At 54.7% G+C, this 16,916-nt stretch overlaps 1 protein-coding gene across 9 annotated transcripts in view; it reads right to left on the minus strand.

Annotated features, from left to right (window-relative positions):
* TSNARE1 (t-SNARE domain containing 1) overlaps positions 1-16,916 on the minus strand; it is a 395,042-nt gene that overhangs the window by 355,136 nt on the left and 22,990 nt on the right. For 3 of the 9 annotated variants that reach the window (XR_007472769.1, XR_007472770.1, XM_049700693.1), the window contains exons 1-2: positions 9,583-10,855; positions 1,774-2,271 (exon numbers count right to left, since the gene is read on the minus strand). Coding sequence is in view for 7 of the 9 variants with exons in the window: in XM_049700693.1 (XP_049556650.1) it covers positions 1,774-2,271; positions 9,583-9,670 (586 nt within the window). In the remaining 2 variants the exon portion in view is untranslated. Of the gene's footprint in view, positions 1-1,773; positions 2,272-9,582; positions 10,861-16,916 lie in introns of those variants that run through there. The other 6 variants (XM_049700691.1, XM_049700692.1, XM_033419716.2 and 3 more) reach the window with 6 other exon arrangements.

A 16,916-nucleotide genomic window follows, 5' to 3' on the forward strand; every position in this document is an offset into this window, starting at 1 on the left:
AAAGCCTTTCGGAAAACAGGAGGAAAGGATCCCCACTCATTTCAATACTGGCCTCATAGTTTCCGTAATCAGACAGCGTGGGCTGTATAAGCAGAGACACAGATTGAAAGAAACATGAAAACAGAGGTGCCCAGGTCATTCCATGTTCAACCAACAGTGCGATAACTGGGTATCTACAGAACCTCGACCCCAAATCCACCACACTCAAAAATGAACTCAACGTGGACCACAGGTTCAATACAGGTGTCTGGCAGGTCCCTTGCCTTGTCTCCAGAATCAAGGTTGAGCAGATGCACGCGACAGGCCAGCAGCCCAGGAAGAGATGGACGTGGGTGTGAGCAGACGCTGCACCAAAGAAGAAGGATGAACGGACAGACAGCACAGGACAAGCCCCTGGTGCAGAGACCGGGCTGCATCGCAGCAAGGCCCCTCTCCCGCCAGCTCTGTGTGGCTGAAGCCAGCATGACTGCCAGCAGGGACGCCAAGCAGAGGGCTTCTCACAGCTGCCCTGGGGCCTGAAAACGTACAACCGCTGTGGACGATGGCTCGGCAGTTTCTTACAAAGTTAAACTTACACTCACGCTGGACCAGCAATTCGACTCTCAGGTGTTTATCCAAACCCGCCAAGAAAGCGAGGACGTGTTTCCACACAGATGTTCACACGCCCTTTTACTGCGCCAAAAGCCAGCAACGAGGAGCCCGCCCACCACGTGGACGGACACAAACCGTAGAGCGGCCCCTCCCGAGCAACAGAAGGACAAGCTATGACACACCCCACACCCACGGCCAGTCCTCGAACATATTAGGACAGGGGAGGAAGCCGGAGCCGAAGGAGAGCAGCCCGCAGACCTCACACAGGCTGGGAGGGAGAGCAGAGCTGGGCCGGCATCTGGAGGGGAGCAGGGGCCACCCACTGCAGCCCCGGCTCTAGGCCAGCCCAGCCCCAGGGCAGCACGGAGATGTGACACTCGTGCAGCGGGGACCCAGCGCAGGTACTGGGCGCCCTCACTCTCCTCCGGCTCCACAGCTGCTGCCACGATGGCCTCACACAGCAGTTCTGCGGCCCGTGTGCCGCCCAGACGGCACCTATTATTACCGCCCCAGCGCTCTCTGGGCTGCCAGACAGCAGGCCTGCGCTGACCTCGCCCTCCCTGACCCGCTGTGCCTGACTGCAGCCTCTGTGGAGAAGTCAGGCCCCGCAGAGCGATGCTCCCCTGGAAAGCCCGGGAAGGGCTCTGCCTGGGAGGCCCGAGGTAACCGGGGTAACAGGGTCTCAGGTCCCCACCTGCCCATCCTGAAGCTGCAGGGCCAGCCCAGCCCGAGCCAAGGCCTCGTCTGGACACTGAACCAGAAACAGAGAGAGAAAAGCAAGTGCGTGTGGGACGAGCAGGGTAAGCGCTGCCCTGGAGACCCTGTGTTTCAGCTTCACGTGTGACACTGCCAGGAGAAGAGGTCTTCCTCATTGTAGGTCACAGCCCAAAGGCTGGAACTAGGTGCCCTTGAGAAGACAGCTGCATCTTGTCTGTGCCTGGCTCTCCTCTGCGACAGGTGAGGGAGGGGACGAGCACCACCGAGGAGGAAGCCAAGCCCCTGAATGCCTGGGGTTTAGACGCTGTCACGTGCACGACGGCCGGCTGGGCGAGCACGTGAGTGAAGGAGCAGAGGATGAAGGACAGGAAGGATCCAGAGATCGTGGAGGGAGGACTGAGGGGAGGGACAGTGGCCTTCAGTGGCCACGAGCTTCCTGCCGGCTGAGCTGGGCGATGAACTCACCTCTGGGCAACTCGGGGCTGAGGCCCTCAGAGGGCAGAGACTGGCAGGAGAAGGTCTTGGCCACGACCTGCTCCACAGGCGTGAGAGCCAGGGCCTGGGGCTTGGCAGGGCCGGGGCCAGGGGCCACTCCACGCAGGTCGCCCAGCTTGCGCCGCACGACGGCACGCAGGTCCCGCCACTTGTGCTTGAGGTCCACGATGTCGCGGCGGCAGTAGCCCAGCGCGTTCACGGCCTGCAGGATGCGGCTCCACACGCGGTACCTCCGGGTGGGCTCGGCCCTCAGCAGCCCGGTGCCAAACAGCAGCTGGTGGTGCTTGCTGACCTTGGCCACCAGCACCTCCGTCTCCTGCGGACAGAAGTTGGGCTTCCTCTTCTTGGCCCGGGAGGCCCTGGGCCCCGCCACCCGGCCATGGGCCCTTGCAGCCAAGTCCTTCCTCGGGCCGGCAGGCGGCGAGGTGCGCTCCGGTGTCCCGCTGCCGTCCGTGGCGACCCCTGGCCCTGGAAAGGCACCAAAAGGCGGGTGTTTAAGGCCCCGGCCAGTGGAGTGGCAGATACGGTGGAGGCTCCCGGGGAGCCTCTTCAGATCCAGAACATTGCTGCCAGCTCCCACCCACCGGTCCCCTCCCTGCTGGGTTGTCCAGAGGCCTGGGTCCAAGTCCTGGCCCTGCAGCTGCCTGGCTGGGCGCCATGCGGCAAGGACCTCACTTCCGGGCCATGGTGCCCATCTACCTCCAAAAAGGGCCACCCAGCCCTACCTGCCTCCAGAAGCTGATGTCAGGGGCAAAGGAGTGAGAAGGTTGGGACAGCTGTCTCCTGTCCGCAGGGAGAAGGCCCTCTGGGGCCAGGGCCAGCCTGGGGACAGCACTCACCACTGACACGCCAGACACCCTGGCCAAGAACCCACCCCTTGGGGCGCCACTGACCCCTGCCTTCCTGCCCAGCTGCATGAGTCCTGCCCTCGGCTTCCCCTCCCACGCAGCGTCCTCCTGAAGCACACGCCGAGGACCCGACACTCGCCTGCCAGCCCCCTCTGCAAGGAGGATGCAGGCTCTGGGGCCAAGAGACCAAGGGGTCACGGGAGCCGGTCCAGCCCCTCACTCTGTCCTGTAGGGTCAGCCTCGTCCCTGAAGCCCACAGGGCCCTGACAGCCTGGCAACATCCCTCCTGCCACTGGTCCAGCCCCACCACGCCATCAGCTGGCCCTGGGAAGGGACATGCTGGTGGGGGTGAGGGCGGAGACGGGCCAGGCCCCCGCTTTTAGTGTTTGTCTGTTTTTAATATTTATTTATTTATTTGGTTGCACCAGGTCCTAGTTGCAGCACGTGGGCTCCTTAGTTGCAGCTTGCCAGCTCCTCAGTTGCAGCATGCGAACCCTTAGTTGCCTCATGTATGTGGGATCTAGTTCCCTGACCAGGGATCGAACCCAGGTCCCCTGCATTGTGAGCAAGGAGTCTTATCCACTGTGCCACCAGGGAAGCACCCACAGCCTGAGCCCCTGGAAGTCCATGCCCCGCCTGACCCTGCCTCCTCAGTGCTCATCATCTCTGGGTGGCCTTCACTGGGACCCCCAGACCCAGCATCCCAGCGGAAGTACCTCGCTTCCTGGCCCTTGGGCCTCTGGGTGTACCGGCCGGCCCCAGATCACTTTCCCCATCCTTGCCCACACAGGGGTCCTGCAGGCTGCGCTCTGGCGACGGGCAGGGGAAATGACGGATTCCGTACTCAGTCCAACATTTAGCGCACTCTACAGACAGCAAGGGACGGTCTCGGTTATGCCCCGCCTGCCTGCAGAGTGGCTCAGGGTGCCGCTGGTAGAACAAGGCTCTCACGCAGCACAGCAGGTGTGCCAGGCCCTCCAAACATCCATGTTGACAGCTCCACTCACTCAGACCCACCTCCTCCAGGAAGCCCTCCCTGACTGCCACACCCTCCAGAACTCCCCGTTTGCTGAAAGAGAGCAATCAGTTCAGAACTTTAAATTTTCCAATCTTTCTCCACACCCAGGTTCTTCTGAAAGGTAATTCCAAACCAGTACGAAACTCCTTAGAGCAGAGCCTCAGATGTGGCCCACAGACCAGGCCAGGCCTTTGACAGGTGTTATCTGTGTGCAACAAACAGCGCGGCAAAAACGGAAAATAAGGCCTTGGGAACGTCTGTGGCAATTTGAAATCGCCGCAACACCAGCACAGGACCATACTGCTGTATTTCATGAAAACACTGTTCCTGGTGTACTGGAAGTGAAAATAAAAACGAGTTCCCCTGACACTCGGCTGCCGAGCTGAGGAGCAACTGTGGGGTTTCCTCTCCGATAATTTTCGTTCATTGAGAAACACTTCCTGCACAGGTCTGCCAAAATTCCTGAGCCCTAAGATGCACGTCGTGAAGACACTCAGACACCTCTCTGAGCAAGCTGCCTTCTGTCCGCGGCACCTTGGGGCCCACGGAGGCGGTGGTGCCGGGCAGAGGCTACACGCCAGAGCCCATGAGGCTGCGTGGGCCCTGCTCCGCCTGGCTCTACGAGGAGGGCACTTGCCAGAAGCCTGCTCCAGGGGAGACATCTGAGCACGTCGACAGTCTGGCAAAGTCCTGGGGACTGGCAGTCCCGGCCCGTCTCAGCGCTGAGCTCCTACAGCGGCAGCTCCTTCGCAGAAAAGGCCTCCACGTTGGGTGTATCTGCGGGTCTGAGGGTCCAGGACAGGGCCCATCTCACACGAGGTCAGGGCCTAACCTCCCCTCTTCCCCAGGGGCTTCCTGGGGAGCCTCCAGGCAGGGTCTCCTCCTCAGGCACCCACCCAGCCTCCCCTGCAGGCAGACACTCCCCAGGCCCGGGAACTCCGGCCCCAGTGACGGCTGCCCAGACAGCACTGTGTAGGGTGGAGATGCAGCCGCCCAGGTCCCGGGCGATGGGGTCACCCTTCTGCTTCGTGGGGAGCAGGGAGACCGCAGGCCCGGCTGGCAGGCCAGGTGCCACTCGATGCCCAAGCCTCGCTGGCATCCGGTCACCAGGAGTCCAGACCCTGTCCACCTCCCCCTGGTTGCTCCACAAGGTTCCCAGACACCCATGGAGGGGCCAGTCTGATCTGCCCTCCGGAATCACGTGAACTTTGAACTTTGGGGGGTGGGGGGGGAACTGGGACAATTTACATGTAAATGCAGACAATTAAAAAGGAAACAATAAAGATCATTTGCAACCACACATCCCTAGGTAAACACTGTCCACACTCGGGCTGAGGTCTCACGCAACTAGAAGACTGTGGACGGGCTTTGCCTGTTTCATTCCCCACGTCCGTCCGTCATCCCACCGGGCCGTGGATGGGTCGTCGGCACTCTCCAGCAACTGATCCCCACGGCGGCCGGCTCTCTTCACTGTCTCCCCAGGCTGAGGGGTGATGGCATTTCTGAACTCTGTCTCCTACCCCCATGTGGCAAACACCTCTGCCTGTATCTCTGATTATTCCCTAACAGAGAAGAGGCGTGGCTGGGCTGAGAGGGAAGGCAGCGGGGTCTGGAGGCAGGGAGCCGTCTGCCCTCCCCTCCGGGGGAGCCCCCCCGCCACAGCCTGGCCACAGGAGAATGGCCAAGTTCGCTTCCAGCTCTCCAGGTACCGGTGAGGCCGAGTGCCTTCTCCCGTGCTGCGAGCCATCCCGATCCCGTCACAGATCTGGCCCACCCGCATGAAGATTTGGCGGCGGGGCAGTTCCTTCTATTTATGTGAACTCTTTGTGTGTTAGTCACGTCCCACTTGGCTTTTTGCTGCATTTGCGATGGGATTTTACGATAAGGGCCCACTCTGAGCTCTTCATAGTTAACTTCAGGGTCCCCGAGTAAGCCGTAACACACGGCGCTTGGCACACAGCAGGTACTGGTGACGGCAGCTGCTCCCACACCTGGGGTCTCCGCAGGGCCCCACCATTCTGGCTGGGAGGCCCAGCCCTGCCTCCCTGGGAGCCTTCCTGGTCACCCCCAGAATCACACCAGCATCCCAGAAGCAGCTGTGGTCTCAACAGCTGTCAACAAATCAGGAAGATGCAGACCCTTCTCTGACAGAAATGCAATTAACTTAGAAATCATTTTAAAAAGACAATTAGAAAGAAATACGTATGTTTGGAAATGACGAACTATAATTCTAAATAAATCCTGGATCAAAGAAGAAATCATAATGGACATAAAATATTTACAACTAAACACTAACAAAAAAATACTATATATTTTTAAATGTGTGAGATTCGACTAAAACAGTGATTATTTGGACATTTATAATCTTAAATACTTTTATTAGAAAAGAATAAAAACTAAATTTGAATGAGGTTAAACATCCAGCTTAGGAGTCAGAAAAATAAAACAGCGTCAACTCAAAGAAAGGAGGAGGAAAATAGTAAAAACATGGGCAGAAATCCATCAAATTTTAAAACTAGCATATGATAGAGATCAAGAAAGTCAAGTCAGCTCTTTGGAGAGGCTCATAACACTGCCAAGGGTCTGGCAATATTGTTTACGAAAGAAGAAAACAGGAAGGTACAAATAAACAACATTAGGAATAAAAAAGAGAATATGATCCAGGTACCACAGACGTTACCAAAACAACAGGAACAGAGCTTCACCGGGTTAACTTGCTCAGTCTCCACCACGACAGGAGGGAAGCCTAACCTGGTCCATTTTCAGGTGGTCAGGACACAGCTGGAACACGGCAGGGCAGGGGGTCGGAACCAGAGCAGCTACCCTCAGAGCTATGCCCTTGACCAAACAATAATGCTGCCCAGGTCCGACTGGACAGTGACACGCTACCACACACGATGTCATTTCAATCAATTTGAACATTTAGACGAAGCAGACACATGTCCAGAAGAACACAACAAACTGACCCAAGAAGAAACAGAGAGCCTGGACAGCCTTCACAGATGGAGAGAGTAACGGGCAGTCCAAAGCAGTCCACAAAGAAAACTCCAGGCCCGCGTGGCAGTTTTACAGCAAAATCCCAGATGCCTGTGAGGAACACAGAGTCCTCTTCGTCCCAAAACTCACACAGAACATAAGCACCATTTCTACTCAACCCTGAACTAGAGCATCGGGCCGGCTCCAGACGGCAGGAAAAATAAGTAAAAGATAAAAGCATTGAAATAGAAGAGGAAAATACTGTTGTTATTCATAAATGACACTGTCTATACAGAAAACCCAAGATTCTACAAATTATTACAATTAATAAAAAGACTTTAGCAAAATGGCAGGACAAAGTCAGTGGGCAAAAGTCAATTACACTCCACAGGGAGAAACTGGCTTCCTCAAGAAATAAAGTTCAGGAGGAAAAAAGAAAAACTAAGATAGAGGAGAATCTAGAGATTTGGAAAGACTTAAAAGGCGCATCATCGACTACAACGCGTGGATCTCGTAAGGACCCCGTGGAAACGCATGTCTCTGTGGTGCTCCGGAACCCAGCGGTGGGCAGGAAGCCACGGCTGCAACTGTACGACACTTGGTCATGGAAAAGAGACACACCCTGAAATACTCACACAGGAGATGTGCTGACGTCTGGGGCTTCCTTCTCAATGCCCTGGGCAGAGGGGTCATGAGGGCAGAGGTGAAGCTGGACCAGCCACGGGGGAGGCCCCTCACCCCAAAACCCAGTGGACGGGTGCTGGGTTCATGATATCACTGCGTCTACTGCTCTGTTTGAAGTATCTCACATTTAGAAAGTTAAAAAATAGGATGTAAAAATTAAATAAAACCTCTGGACTTTCCTTCTTAAAACAACCAGTCGTGTGTGCGTGCACCAGCAACCATGACTTGGAACGTGTAATCTATACCATTTATAATGGTACCAATTATAAAAGCAGCAAAAAACATGTTGTCATTTTGTTAAGTTTAATGGAAGATATGTAAGATCTTTATGGAGAAAATTATAAACCTTTATTGAAAGAGGTTAAAGACCCAATAAACAGAAAGACCTACACGTTCATGGGCTGGAAGACTGGTGGTGACAGAGATTCCGATTCTCACACGTTAACACAGCGGAAGCAAAGCAATCGCAGTCCAAGTCTGACGCAGGGATTCTATAATCTATTCAGCAGCAAAAGGCCAAAATACCCAAGACACTTCTAAGGAAAAACAAGTAGAGCAACTTGCCCTAAAAAATATCAAAGTTACAACAACTGCATGAAAATTAGGGTAGAACTTTGCACAGGAATAGAAAACCTGACCAGGAGAACCTGTAAGGGAAACTGTACTCATCACAGAGCTGGCACTGCAGGTCTGTGGAAAGGGATGGAATTTTCAGTCAAGGGCCCAGGGACCATCTGTTATACGGAGAAAAGTGCTATTGCACTCCACCCTCCCCTCCCCACCTCTCACCATAAACAAAAATCAATTCCAGGTGATTGCAAGACCTAAATATGAAAAACAAATTATATAAGCTTTAGAGGAAGTAAAGGCAAAATCATTATCACCGTATCATAGAATTTATTAAACAGAAAACGCACACCATGACAGGGATGATTGATAAACTCAGCTACGTCGTGATTAAGAACCTGCTTTCCTCAGCAGCACCATAATGAAAAGCCAGCCCAGTGGACAAAGGTTTCACCTCCAGAAACCTTGTACATCGACAAGAACAAGACAAACTCAAAGGAAAAATACACGAAAGAGTTACCCAGAGAGCCCCAAATGCCCAGTGATCCCACGAAAACCTGATCAATCCCATGAGTTACCAGAGAAATGTGAATTACAACCAGAAGACACCATTCCACGCCCACAGACGGGCAAACAGTTAAGGCCGCCACCGCCCGGTGCTGAAGGGATGGGAAGCAGGGGCAGGTCAGCACAACCACCGGTCACCGAGCTGGCCACCCCCGGCCACCCCCTCGCTTGGGCCGTCCCGACAGCGCCAGCGTCCAAGGGTCCTCAGCACCACCACGCAACAGGGCCCAAAACAGGTGCCCTAACAGCCCCTCGCCCATGGACCAGGAACGCCTGCCATGGCCACGCACATGACCCAGCGCCACAGAGAAGGGAGATGGAAGGGCAGCCAGGTGAACGGCAGTGACTCAGGGGCAAAACAGCAAAACCAGCAAACTGCAGAATAATTCAACCGTACAGAGTCCCAAAACACGCAGACTCGCAAGGTCTGTGTGAGACTATGACATGTAGCAGCAAAACCACAAGCAAGAGCCAGGAAGCCGTAACCCACAGCCCAGGGGTGACGGGAAGGAACTGGGATCCAGGGGAGGCACCTGGGAGTCCACGTCGCCAAGCCTTAAACGTCACATTTAAAGTCACCATGCACACTCACTCACACTCACTGAGTCGCACATCTGCCTGGCACCCCCAAGGACACGAAATCAGTTACGTAAGCCACAGTCCTGCCGAAAACCCCCTTGGCCCAGGGAAGAGAGCCAGCGAGTGAGCAGACTGTGCGGTCAGCCTGTGGGGTGAGGGCTCGGCACCCGGAAACCTAGAAGCGGATCCCGCCCGGTGTAGCTCAGGACAGTGTCCAGCACCCCGCAGGCCTCGCTTCCCGCACTGCGCACTGCACGCTAACACCTGCTCCACAGTCACCCACTCAGCCATCTGCCAAGCACCCGCAGGCCACCGCAGAATGACCGCAGACACCCAAGTCCACCCCACAGCAGAGCAGCCTCTCCTACTCTGCTCTCTCCTGGTGCCGACTCAGCCCAACGCCAACAGCGCCATCCCAGCCCAGGGCCAGGGTCACCCCTGGTCCCGGGTCACAGGCAGCGCTGGCCAGGACAGAACCCATCTACAGCCACCAACACAGCACAGTGGAGACCCGCCCACACTGCCCACTGCTGTCCTTACCTAGGGGCTGATAGCCTTGTGTGGAGGGCTCCCCAAAAGGGCCGTGGCTCCCCAGGCCGCCGCTGCCAGCGATGGATCCGTAGGACATCTTCTCACAGAAGGCAGGGCCGCCGCCTTCCTGCAGAGCTGGAAGAAACCAAACCCGGGCAGGGAGGGAGGAAAGAGGGTTTAGCGCTGGGATTCAGGATGCACTCTGGCCCCGCCCACCCTGCCTAGGAGTCTGACTCTGCTGCACCCTCACCTTGCAAGTCAACAAATAATGTGTAAATGTTGAAAAAAATCAAGCAGTAGCGACACGAGTGTGTTATTCAGAGGAAAGCATCAAAGATCTACTAGAAGAATCCAAAGCAGCTGACTCGGGACAGGAGGAGGGCGGCTAGGGGTGACTTTTCTCTGAATTAACCATGTGGCGCTCCTTTACTCCATAAACTTCATGGATGGATAACATAAAAATATTAAAGCTTAATTTGCAAAATTCCAGTAAGATCATCCTCCAGAAAGATCAGTGTGGAAACAAGAGCTGCGGCTGCAGGGGTGTCTGCCTTGAGCAGACAAGATCCAGGTGGGGGCCCAGCATCTCCTCAGATCTCTGGAAGGCCGCCCCAACATTGTCCTGTGCAGCCATGCAGACCCCAGGCAGGCACAGGGACCCAAGAGGACTCGGCCCAGTTCCACAGGTGCACCCGTGCACCTACTGTGCACCAGGCAATGTGTCCAACGTGGTCAAGGGGGCCTGGCCCTGGGGACCTGAGCATCGAGTGGGCGACAAGGGATCCAACAGCAGCTTTCAGAGACCCTGGGGGCACAGCAGAGCCACAGACCGGCGGGTCCCCAGGGCAGCAGCTCAAGCAGGATCTGAGCCGGGAGCAGAGAGCAGGTGGCCAAGCCGCAGAGCCACGGTTTGAAGGGAGGGGCAGGGCAGCCCTGGGAAGACAGGAGGGACAGCAAGTGTAAGGCGGTCCCACGGCCACCTGGGGGACTGGCGGAGGCTGCGGGGCGGCACTAGGGACCCTCCAACCCAAAGGCCCACCGTGCGCCCAGCCACAGACGGGCAACTGGAAGGGACTGCGGGGCCCAGCCAACAGCACCTGTTGCTTGAGAGGCAAAAACAATCCAAGGGACTGCCACAGATGTCCAGGCAGGTGAGGGGTCGTGGCAGTCCTGGTCTGAGAAGGGCAAGTCCCCAGCCTGCCATCTCATCTAACCTGCAGTCTCACACGGCCTCTGCCTTTGCTCAGGAACTGGGAGATGGAGGCCATCCCACCGCTGGGCCACAAAGACTCAGCCCAGCCCGAGGACACTGGTCTGGGAACACGAAACGCCACCGGGCAGGACTCTGGGCCTCAAGGCCCTGGGGACCCGGAGCCCAGCGGGCCCGTCCCCGGTGGCTCGCAGCCACCCACCCCCACCCCCAGGCTCCCCACGTGCCAGGCTGCACCCTCAGCTTCCTCCCCGCCGCTCCCGCCCATCCACCCGCAGCCAGTTCACGCCCCGACTTCTGCACCAAGGTGTCCCCCAGCAAGGGCAGGCAGCAGGCAGCAAGGACCCAAACAAAGAAGAGGGAGGGAGCCGCTGGCAACCCAGAGGGCGGGCGGAAGCTGCAGCAGGGCCAGGCCAGAGGGCCGGGCGGATGCTGCTGGGCTGTGGTGTCCCAGGGCAGCCCCAGGCTGCCTCCAAACTGCTGGGCAGAGGCCAAGGGAGCAATGCCCTCTCCCCGGGAGGCCTCCTACCAAGCGGCTTCCACCGCCCACCAGGGCTGCCAGCCTCCTCCAGCCTCGTGCCCCTGGCTCATGTTGGCGCCAGGCTGTGCCCTGGACGTCAGCCCCCTGCCCCGCAGCAGCCTGAAGGGAGCCGTCTGTCCTCAGACTGCCCAGATCCTGTCCCCCAGGCACCAGAGGAAGTGCGGGTGCCAGGGGACACCCCCAGCAATGCAGCCCTGCCTACAGGACAAAGCCCCCAGGCCCGGGGGAGGAGCGGCCCGCCAGCAGGATGCCAGGGGACACGGGGCTAGAGGGGCACCCGGACACGGCTCAGGCTGGGGGCCAACAAGCCGAGCTCCAGGGCCAGCGCTGAGGCTGTGGTAGGGCCGTCTCTGCCCCGGATGGGCTCCCACGCAGGGCGTGACCTCCGCCTGCAGCTCTCTCCTGCCGGCCTGGGTCTCTCAGAGGCCGGGGCCCCCGAAGACCAGGGTCGACCTTCCCAGTAGCAGACAAGGAACGGTACTGTCTAGACGGGGGTGCCACAGAATGGGCCCTGCCCCCCTCACTAAGCTGAAGGGACCCCCCTCCCCAAGGATGGAGAGCTGGTCCTCCCAAGCTGGGGCCTGCACAAGTCACTTCACCCCCCTGGTCCTGCTTTCTCATCTGTAATAGGGGGCAGCACGCCCGCCCTTAGCAGATTAGGGTGAGGCGTCAATCGGTGACCTTCAGGAGCTCACCTGTGAGCCTGTGCCCCGTGGTGACATGGGGCCACATGTGGCACTGGACAGCAGCGGCGCTGAGTGAGGGCCAGGCCTGGGGGCCGGAGAAGCGAGAGCAGCACGGCTGTCCCTCCTTCCTCCTGCCCTCAGCCTCCCGAAGGCCTGAGCCCACCAGGAACCGCAAGATGCGCCCAAAACCCAGAGCAGGAGGAGGGCACGGGGACCCCGCAGCCCCCCTGGAGGTACGAGCTGACCTCTGCCCGATGGCTGCGCCTCGCCCTGCACCTCGCTCCTGCTGGAGCCTCTGTGAGGCCCTCCCGGCCGAGGTGATGGGCCTGACAGCAGCAGCAGGTGTCCTCCCCGCTGGAGGGTCCACTCCCGGGCCCGCCCCACACCCACCTGCAGGGGAGCTGCTGGGGCAGACCTGCCCCGATTCTGCTCTGCGCTCTGCTCCACCCTGGGCCCAGCGGCATGGCTCCGGGTCCTGACCTGCGTTGCTTAGAGACCGCAGAGCTGCCCCGGCGAGGGCGAGGGCGAGGTAGGAGGCAACACTGATGCCCAGTCCCGCCCACGCCACTCCAGGCGGAGGCGGAGCAGCCCAGGCTGCTGCCCACTGAGGGCCAGGAGGACATGGTGAGTCGGCCCGCACACGGCAGCCCTCAAGCTAGACCCACACTTCCCCCCACTGACCCCCCCATGGGCCCACCGAAGGGGCTTCCGATGGGGGGCACTGGGGAAGCCAAAGCAGCTCGCAGACCCCGGGAGGAAGGCAAGGACATCACCCAAGACCAGGCTGCCCGGCACCAGGCCCCGCATCTGGAGTGTCCTGCAGAGAAGACATCTGGGACCTGTCTGGGGTCATGGGGGCCTTGGAGGATGACAGGCGTCTACCGTGGGCCCAGGGGAGGGGGTGGAGGTCCCTGTGCCAGGCATCCCCTGATCTAGCTCAAACCCCCAATTTTTTTTTTAACATCTTTATTGGAGTATAATTGCTTTACAATGGTGTGTTAGTTTCTGCTGTATAACAAAGTGAGTCAGCTACACGTATACATGCATCCCCATATCCCCTCCCTCTTGCATTTCCCCCCCACCCTCCCTATCCCACCCCTCTAGGCGTTCACAAAGCACCGAGCTGATCTCCCTGTGCTATGCGGCTGCTTCCCACTAACTATCTATTTTACATTTGGTAGTGTGTATATGTCCATGCCACTCTCTCACTTCGTCCCGGCTTACCCTTCCACCTCCCCGTGTCCTCAAGTTCATTCTCTATGTCTCCGTCTTTATTCCTGTCCTGCCCCTAGGTTCTTCAGAACCTTTTTTTTTTTTTAGATTCCATATATATGTGTTAGCATACAGTATTTGTTTTTCTCTTTCTGACTTACTTCACTCTGTATGACAGTCTTTAGGTCCATCCACCTCACTACAAATAACTCATTTTCATTTCTTTTTATGGCTGAGTAATATTCCATTGTATACATGTGCCACATCTTCTTTATCCATTCATCTGTTGATGGACACCTAGGTTGCTTCCATGTCCTGGCTGTTGTAAACAGTGCTGCAATGAACATTGGGGTACATGACTCTTTTTGAATTATGGTTTTCTCAGGGTATATGCCCAGTAGTGGGATTGCTGGGTCATATGGTAATTCTATTTGTAGTTTTTTAGGAACCTCCATACCGTTCTCCATAGTGGCTGCATCAATTTACATTCCTCCCTTTTCTCCACACCCTCTTCAGCATTTACTGTTTGTAGATTTTTTGATGATGGCCATTCTGACTGGTGTGAGGTGACACCTCACCGTAGTTTTGATTTGCATTTCTCTAATGGTTAGTGATGTTGAGCATCCTTTCATGTGTTTGTTGGCAGTCTGTGTATCTTCTTTGGAGAAATGTCTATTTAGGTCTTCTGCCCATTTTTGGATTGGGCTGTTTGTTTTTTTGATATTGAGCTGCTCGTATATTTTGGAGATTAATCCTTTGTCAGTTGCTTCGTTTGCAAATATTTTCTCCCATTCTGAAGGTTGTCTTTTTGTCTTGTTAATGGTTTCCTTTGTTGTGCAAAAGCTTTTAAGTTTCATTAGGTCCCATTTGTTTATTTTTGTTTTTATTTCCGTATCTCTAGGAGGTGGGTCAAAAAGGATCTTGCTGTGATTTATGTCACAGAGTGTTCTGCCTATGTTTTCCTCTAAGAGTTTGATAGTTTCTGGCCTTACATTTAGGTCTTTAATCCATTTTGAGCTTATTTTTGTGTACGGTGTTAGGGAGTGTTCTAATTTCATTCTTTTACATGTAGCTGTCTAGTTTTCCCAGCACCACTTATTGAAGAGGCTGTCTTTTCTCCATTGTATATTCTTGCCTCCTTTATCAAAGAGAAGGTGACCATATGTGTGTGGGTTTATCTCTGGGCTTTCTATCCTGTTCCATTGATCTCTATTTCTGTTTTTATGCCAGTACCATACTATCTTGATTACTTTTGTAGCTTTGTAGTATAGTCTGAAGTCAGGGAGCCTGATTCCTCCAGCTCCATTTTTCTTTCTCAAGATTGCTTTGGCTATTCGGGGTCTTTTGTGTTTCCATACAAATTGTGAACTTTTTTGTTCTAGTTCTTTGGAAAATGCCACTGGTAGTTTCATAGGGATTGCACTGAATCTGTAGATTGCTTTGGGTAGTATAGTCATTGTCACAATGTTGATTCTTCCAATCTAAGAACATGGTATATCTCTCCATCTGTTTGTATCATCTTTTATTTCTTTCATCAGTGTCTTATAGTTTTCTGCATACAGGTCTTTTGTCTCCTTAGCAAAGTTTATTCCTAGGTATTTTATTCTTTTTGTTGCAATGGTAAATTGGAGTGTTTCCTTAATTTCTCTTTCAGATTTTTCATCATTAGTGTATAGAAATGCAAGAGATTTCTGTGCATTAATTTCATATCCTGCTACTTTACCAGATTCATTGATTAGCTCTAGTAGTTTTCTGGTAGCATCTTTAGGATTCTTTACGTACAGTATCGTGTCATCTCAAACAATGACAGTTTTACTTCTTTTCTGATTTGGATTCCTTTTCTTTCTTTTTCTTCTCTGACTGCTGTGGCTATAACTTCCAAAACTATGTTGAATGATAGCATTGAGAGTGGGCAACCTTGTCTTGTTCCTGATCTTAGCGGAAATGGTTTCAGTTTTTCACCATTGAGAATGATGCTGGCTGTGGGTCAAACCCCAATTTTTAAGAAGAGAAACTGAACTCAGGGAGGGAAACCGACTCACCCAAGTCACAGAGACAGACGGGGTCTAGGAAGCCCCCCAACACCCCGCCCCATGGCTGCAGTCCTCCCACCCGCCCTCCCCAGTACTCTCTGCCCTGGGTACTACGGTCCCACTGTGGTCCCACAGCTGGGGAGGAAGAAAAGAGCAACTCCCGCACCTGCCTGGTACCCTGCCAGCGCCCTCCCTGCCCACTGGAGCTGGCAGGCGGCGTGTGAATGCAGTCTGCACTGCACACAGACGGTGCAGAGAGAGATGTGAGTGGGTACACGGAACCGCACAAGGACCAGTCGTTCACACAGCTGTGAGTGTGATGTTCATCTTCCCAGCCTTGTCCCCTAAGACGGGGTAACGCCCCAGAGCAACGGACACGCCCAGCACGCAGATTTTGGTTACAAAGTACCATTCTTCACAAAAAGGAATTAAGACTGCTTGGAGAAATGGTTGATTCCAGGACTGGGCAGAGAAAGTAAAAGATAAGCCTAGAATATTCTGTTACACAAAAGAGTACGGAAGTGCTCGAAGCAAGGTGGGGCTGTCCCCAAAGGACACAGGAACCAGCCTGAAAGGCTTCCACTGGCTAAATCTGGAACAACCTGAGCATGAAAATAGACAATAGCGGAACTTCCCTGGTGGCGCAGTCGTTAAGAATCCGCCTGCCAATGCAGGGGACACGGGTTCGAGCCCTGGTCTGGGAAGATCTCACATGCCGTGGAGCAACTAAGCCCGTGCGCCACAATTACTGAACCTGCGCTCTAGAGCCCACAAGCCACAGCTACTGAAGCCCGCGTGCCTAGAGCCAGTGCTCACAACAAGAGAAGCTACCACAATGAGGAGCCTGCGCACCGCAACGAAGAGTAGCCCCTGCTCGCCACAGCTAAAAGAATGCCCACACACAGCAATGAAACCCCAATGCAGCCAATAAATTAATTAATTAATTAATTTAAAAAAAAAAAAGAATCCACCTGCCAATGCAGCAGATATGGGTTCGAGCCCTGGTCTGGGAAGATCCCACATGCCATGGAGCAACTAAGCCCGTGTGCCACAACTACTGAGCCTGTGCTCTAGAGCCTGCAAGCCACAACTACTGAGCCCATGTGCCACAGCTACTGAAGCCCATGTGCCAAGAGCCCATGCTCCGCAACAAGAGAAGCCACCGCAATGAGAAGCCCACGCACTGCAACAAAGAGTAGCCCCTCCTCGCTGCAACTAGAGAAAAGCCCGCACGCAGCAACGAAGACCCGATGCAGCCAAAAAATAATTAATTTTTAAAAAATAGACAATGGTAGTAAAAGATAATTTTTATTTATTATAGCCTTATAATAAAGAAGTAAAACAGAAATCCATGAGTCCACATGGTTATAAACAAATAAACAAGTGAAAAACAGGAAAAAGCTCTTTCTTAGAGCATATACTGACAACTGGGGAAGGAATGATGGAATTAGCAACATTGTGACCATAATTGATTCAGGCAAGAATGTCCAGTGGACCTTAGAGCTGGTGGGTGAAAGTCCCATGAGTAACAGGATATTCACATAGTCTCAAAGTATCTTCCCCAAGAAACTTACTAATTAAAAATGGAAAAAGAATAACCTTGTAGAGGAGAAACCTGGCAGACTAGTCACCTTAACCCAAGGACCTACATCACACCATCG

Source organism: Orcinus orca, chromosome 17 (genome assembly GCF_937001465.1).
Source record: "Orcinus orca chromosome 17, mOrcOrc1.1, whole genome shotgun sequence".
NCBI lineage: Eukaryota > Metazoa > Chordata > Mammalia > Artiodactyla > Delphinidae > Orcinus > Orcinus orca.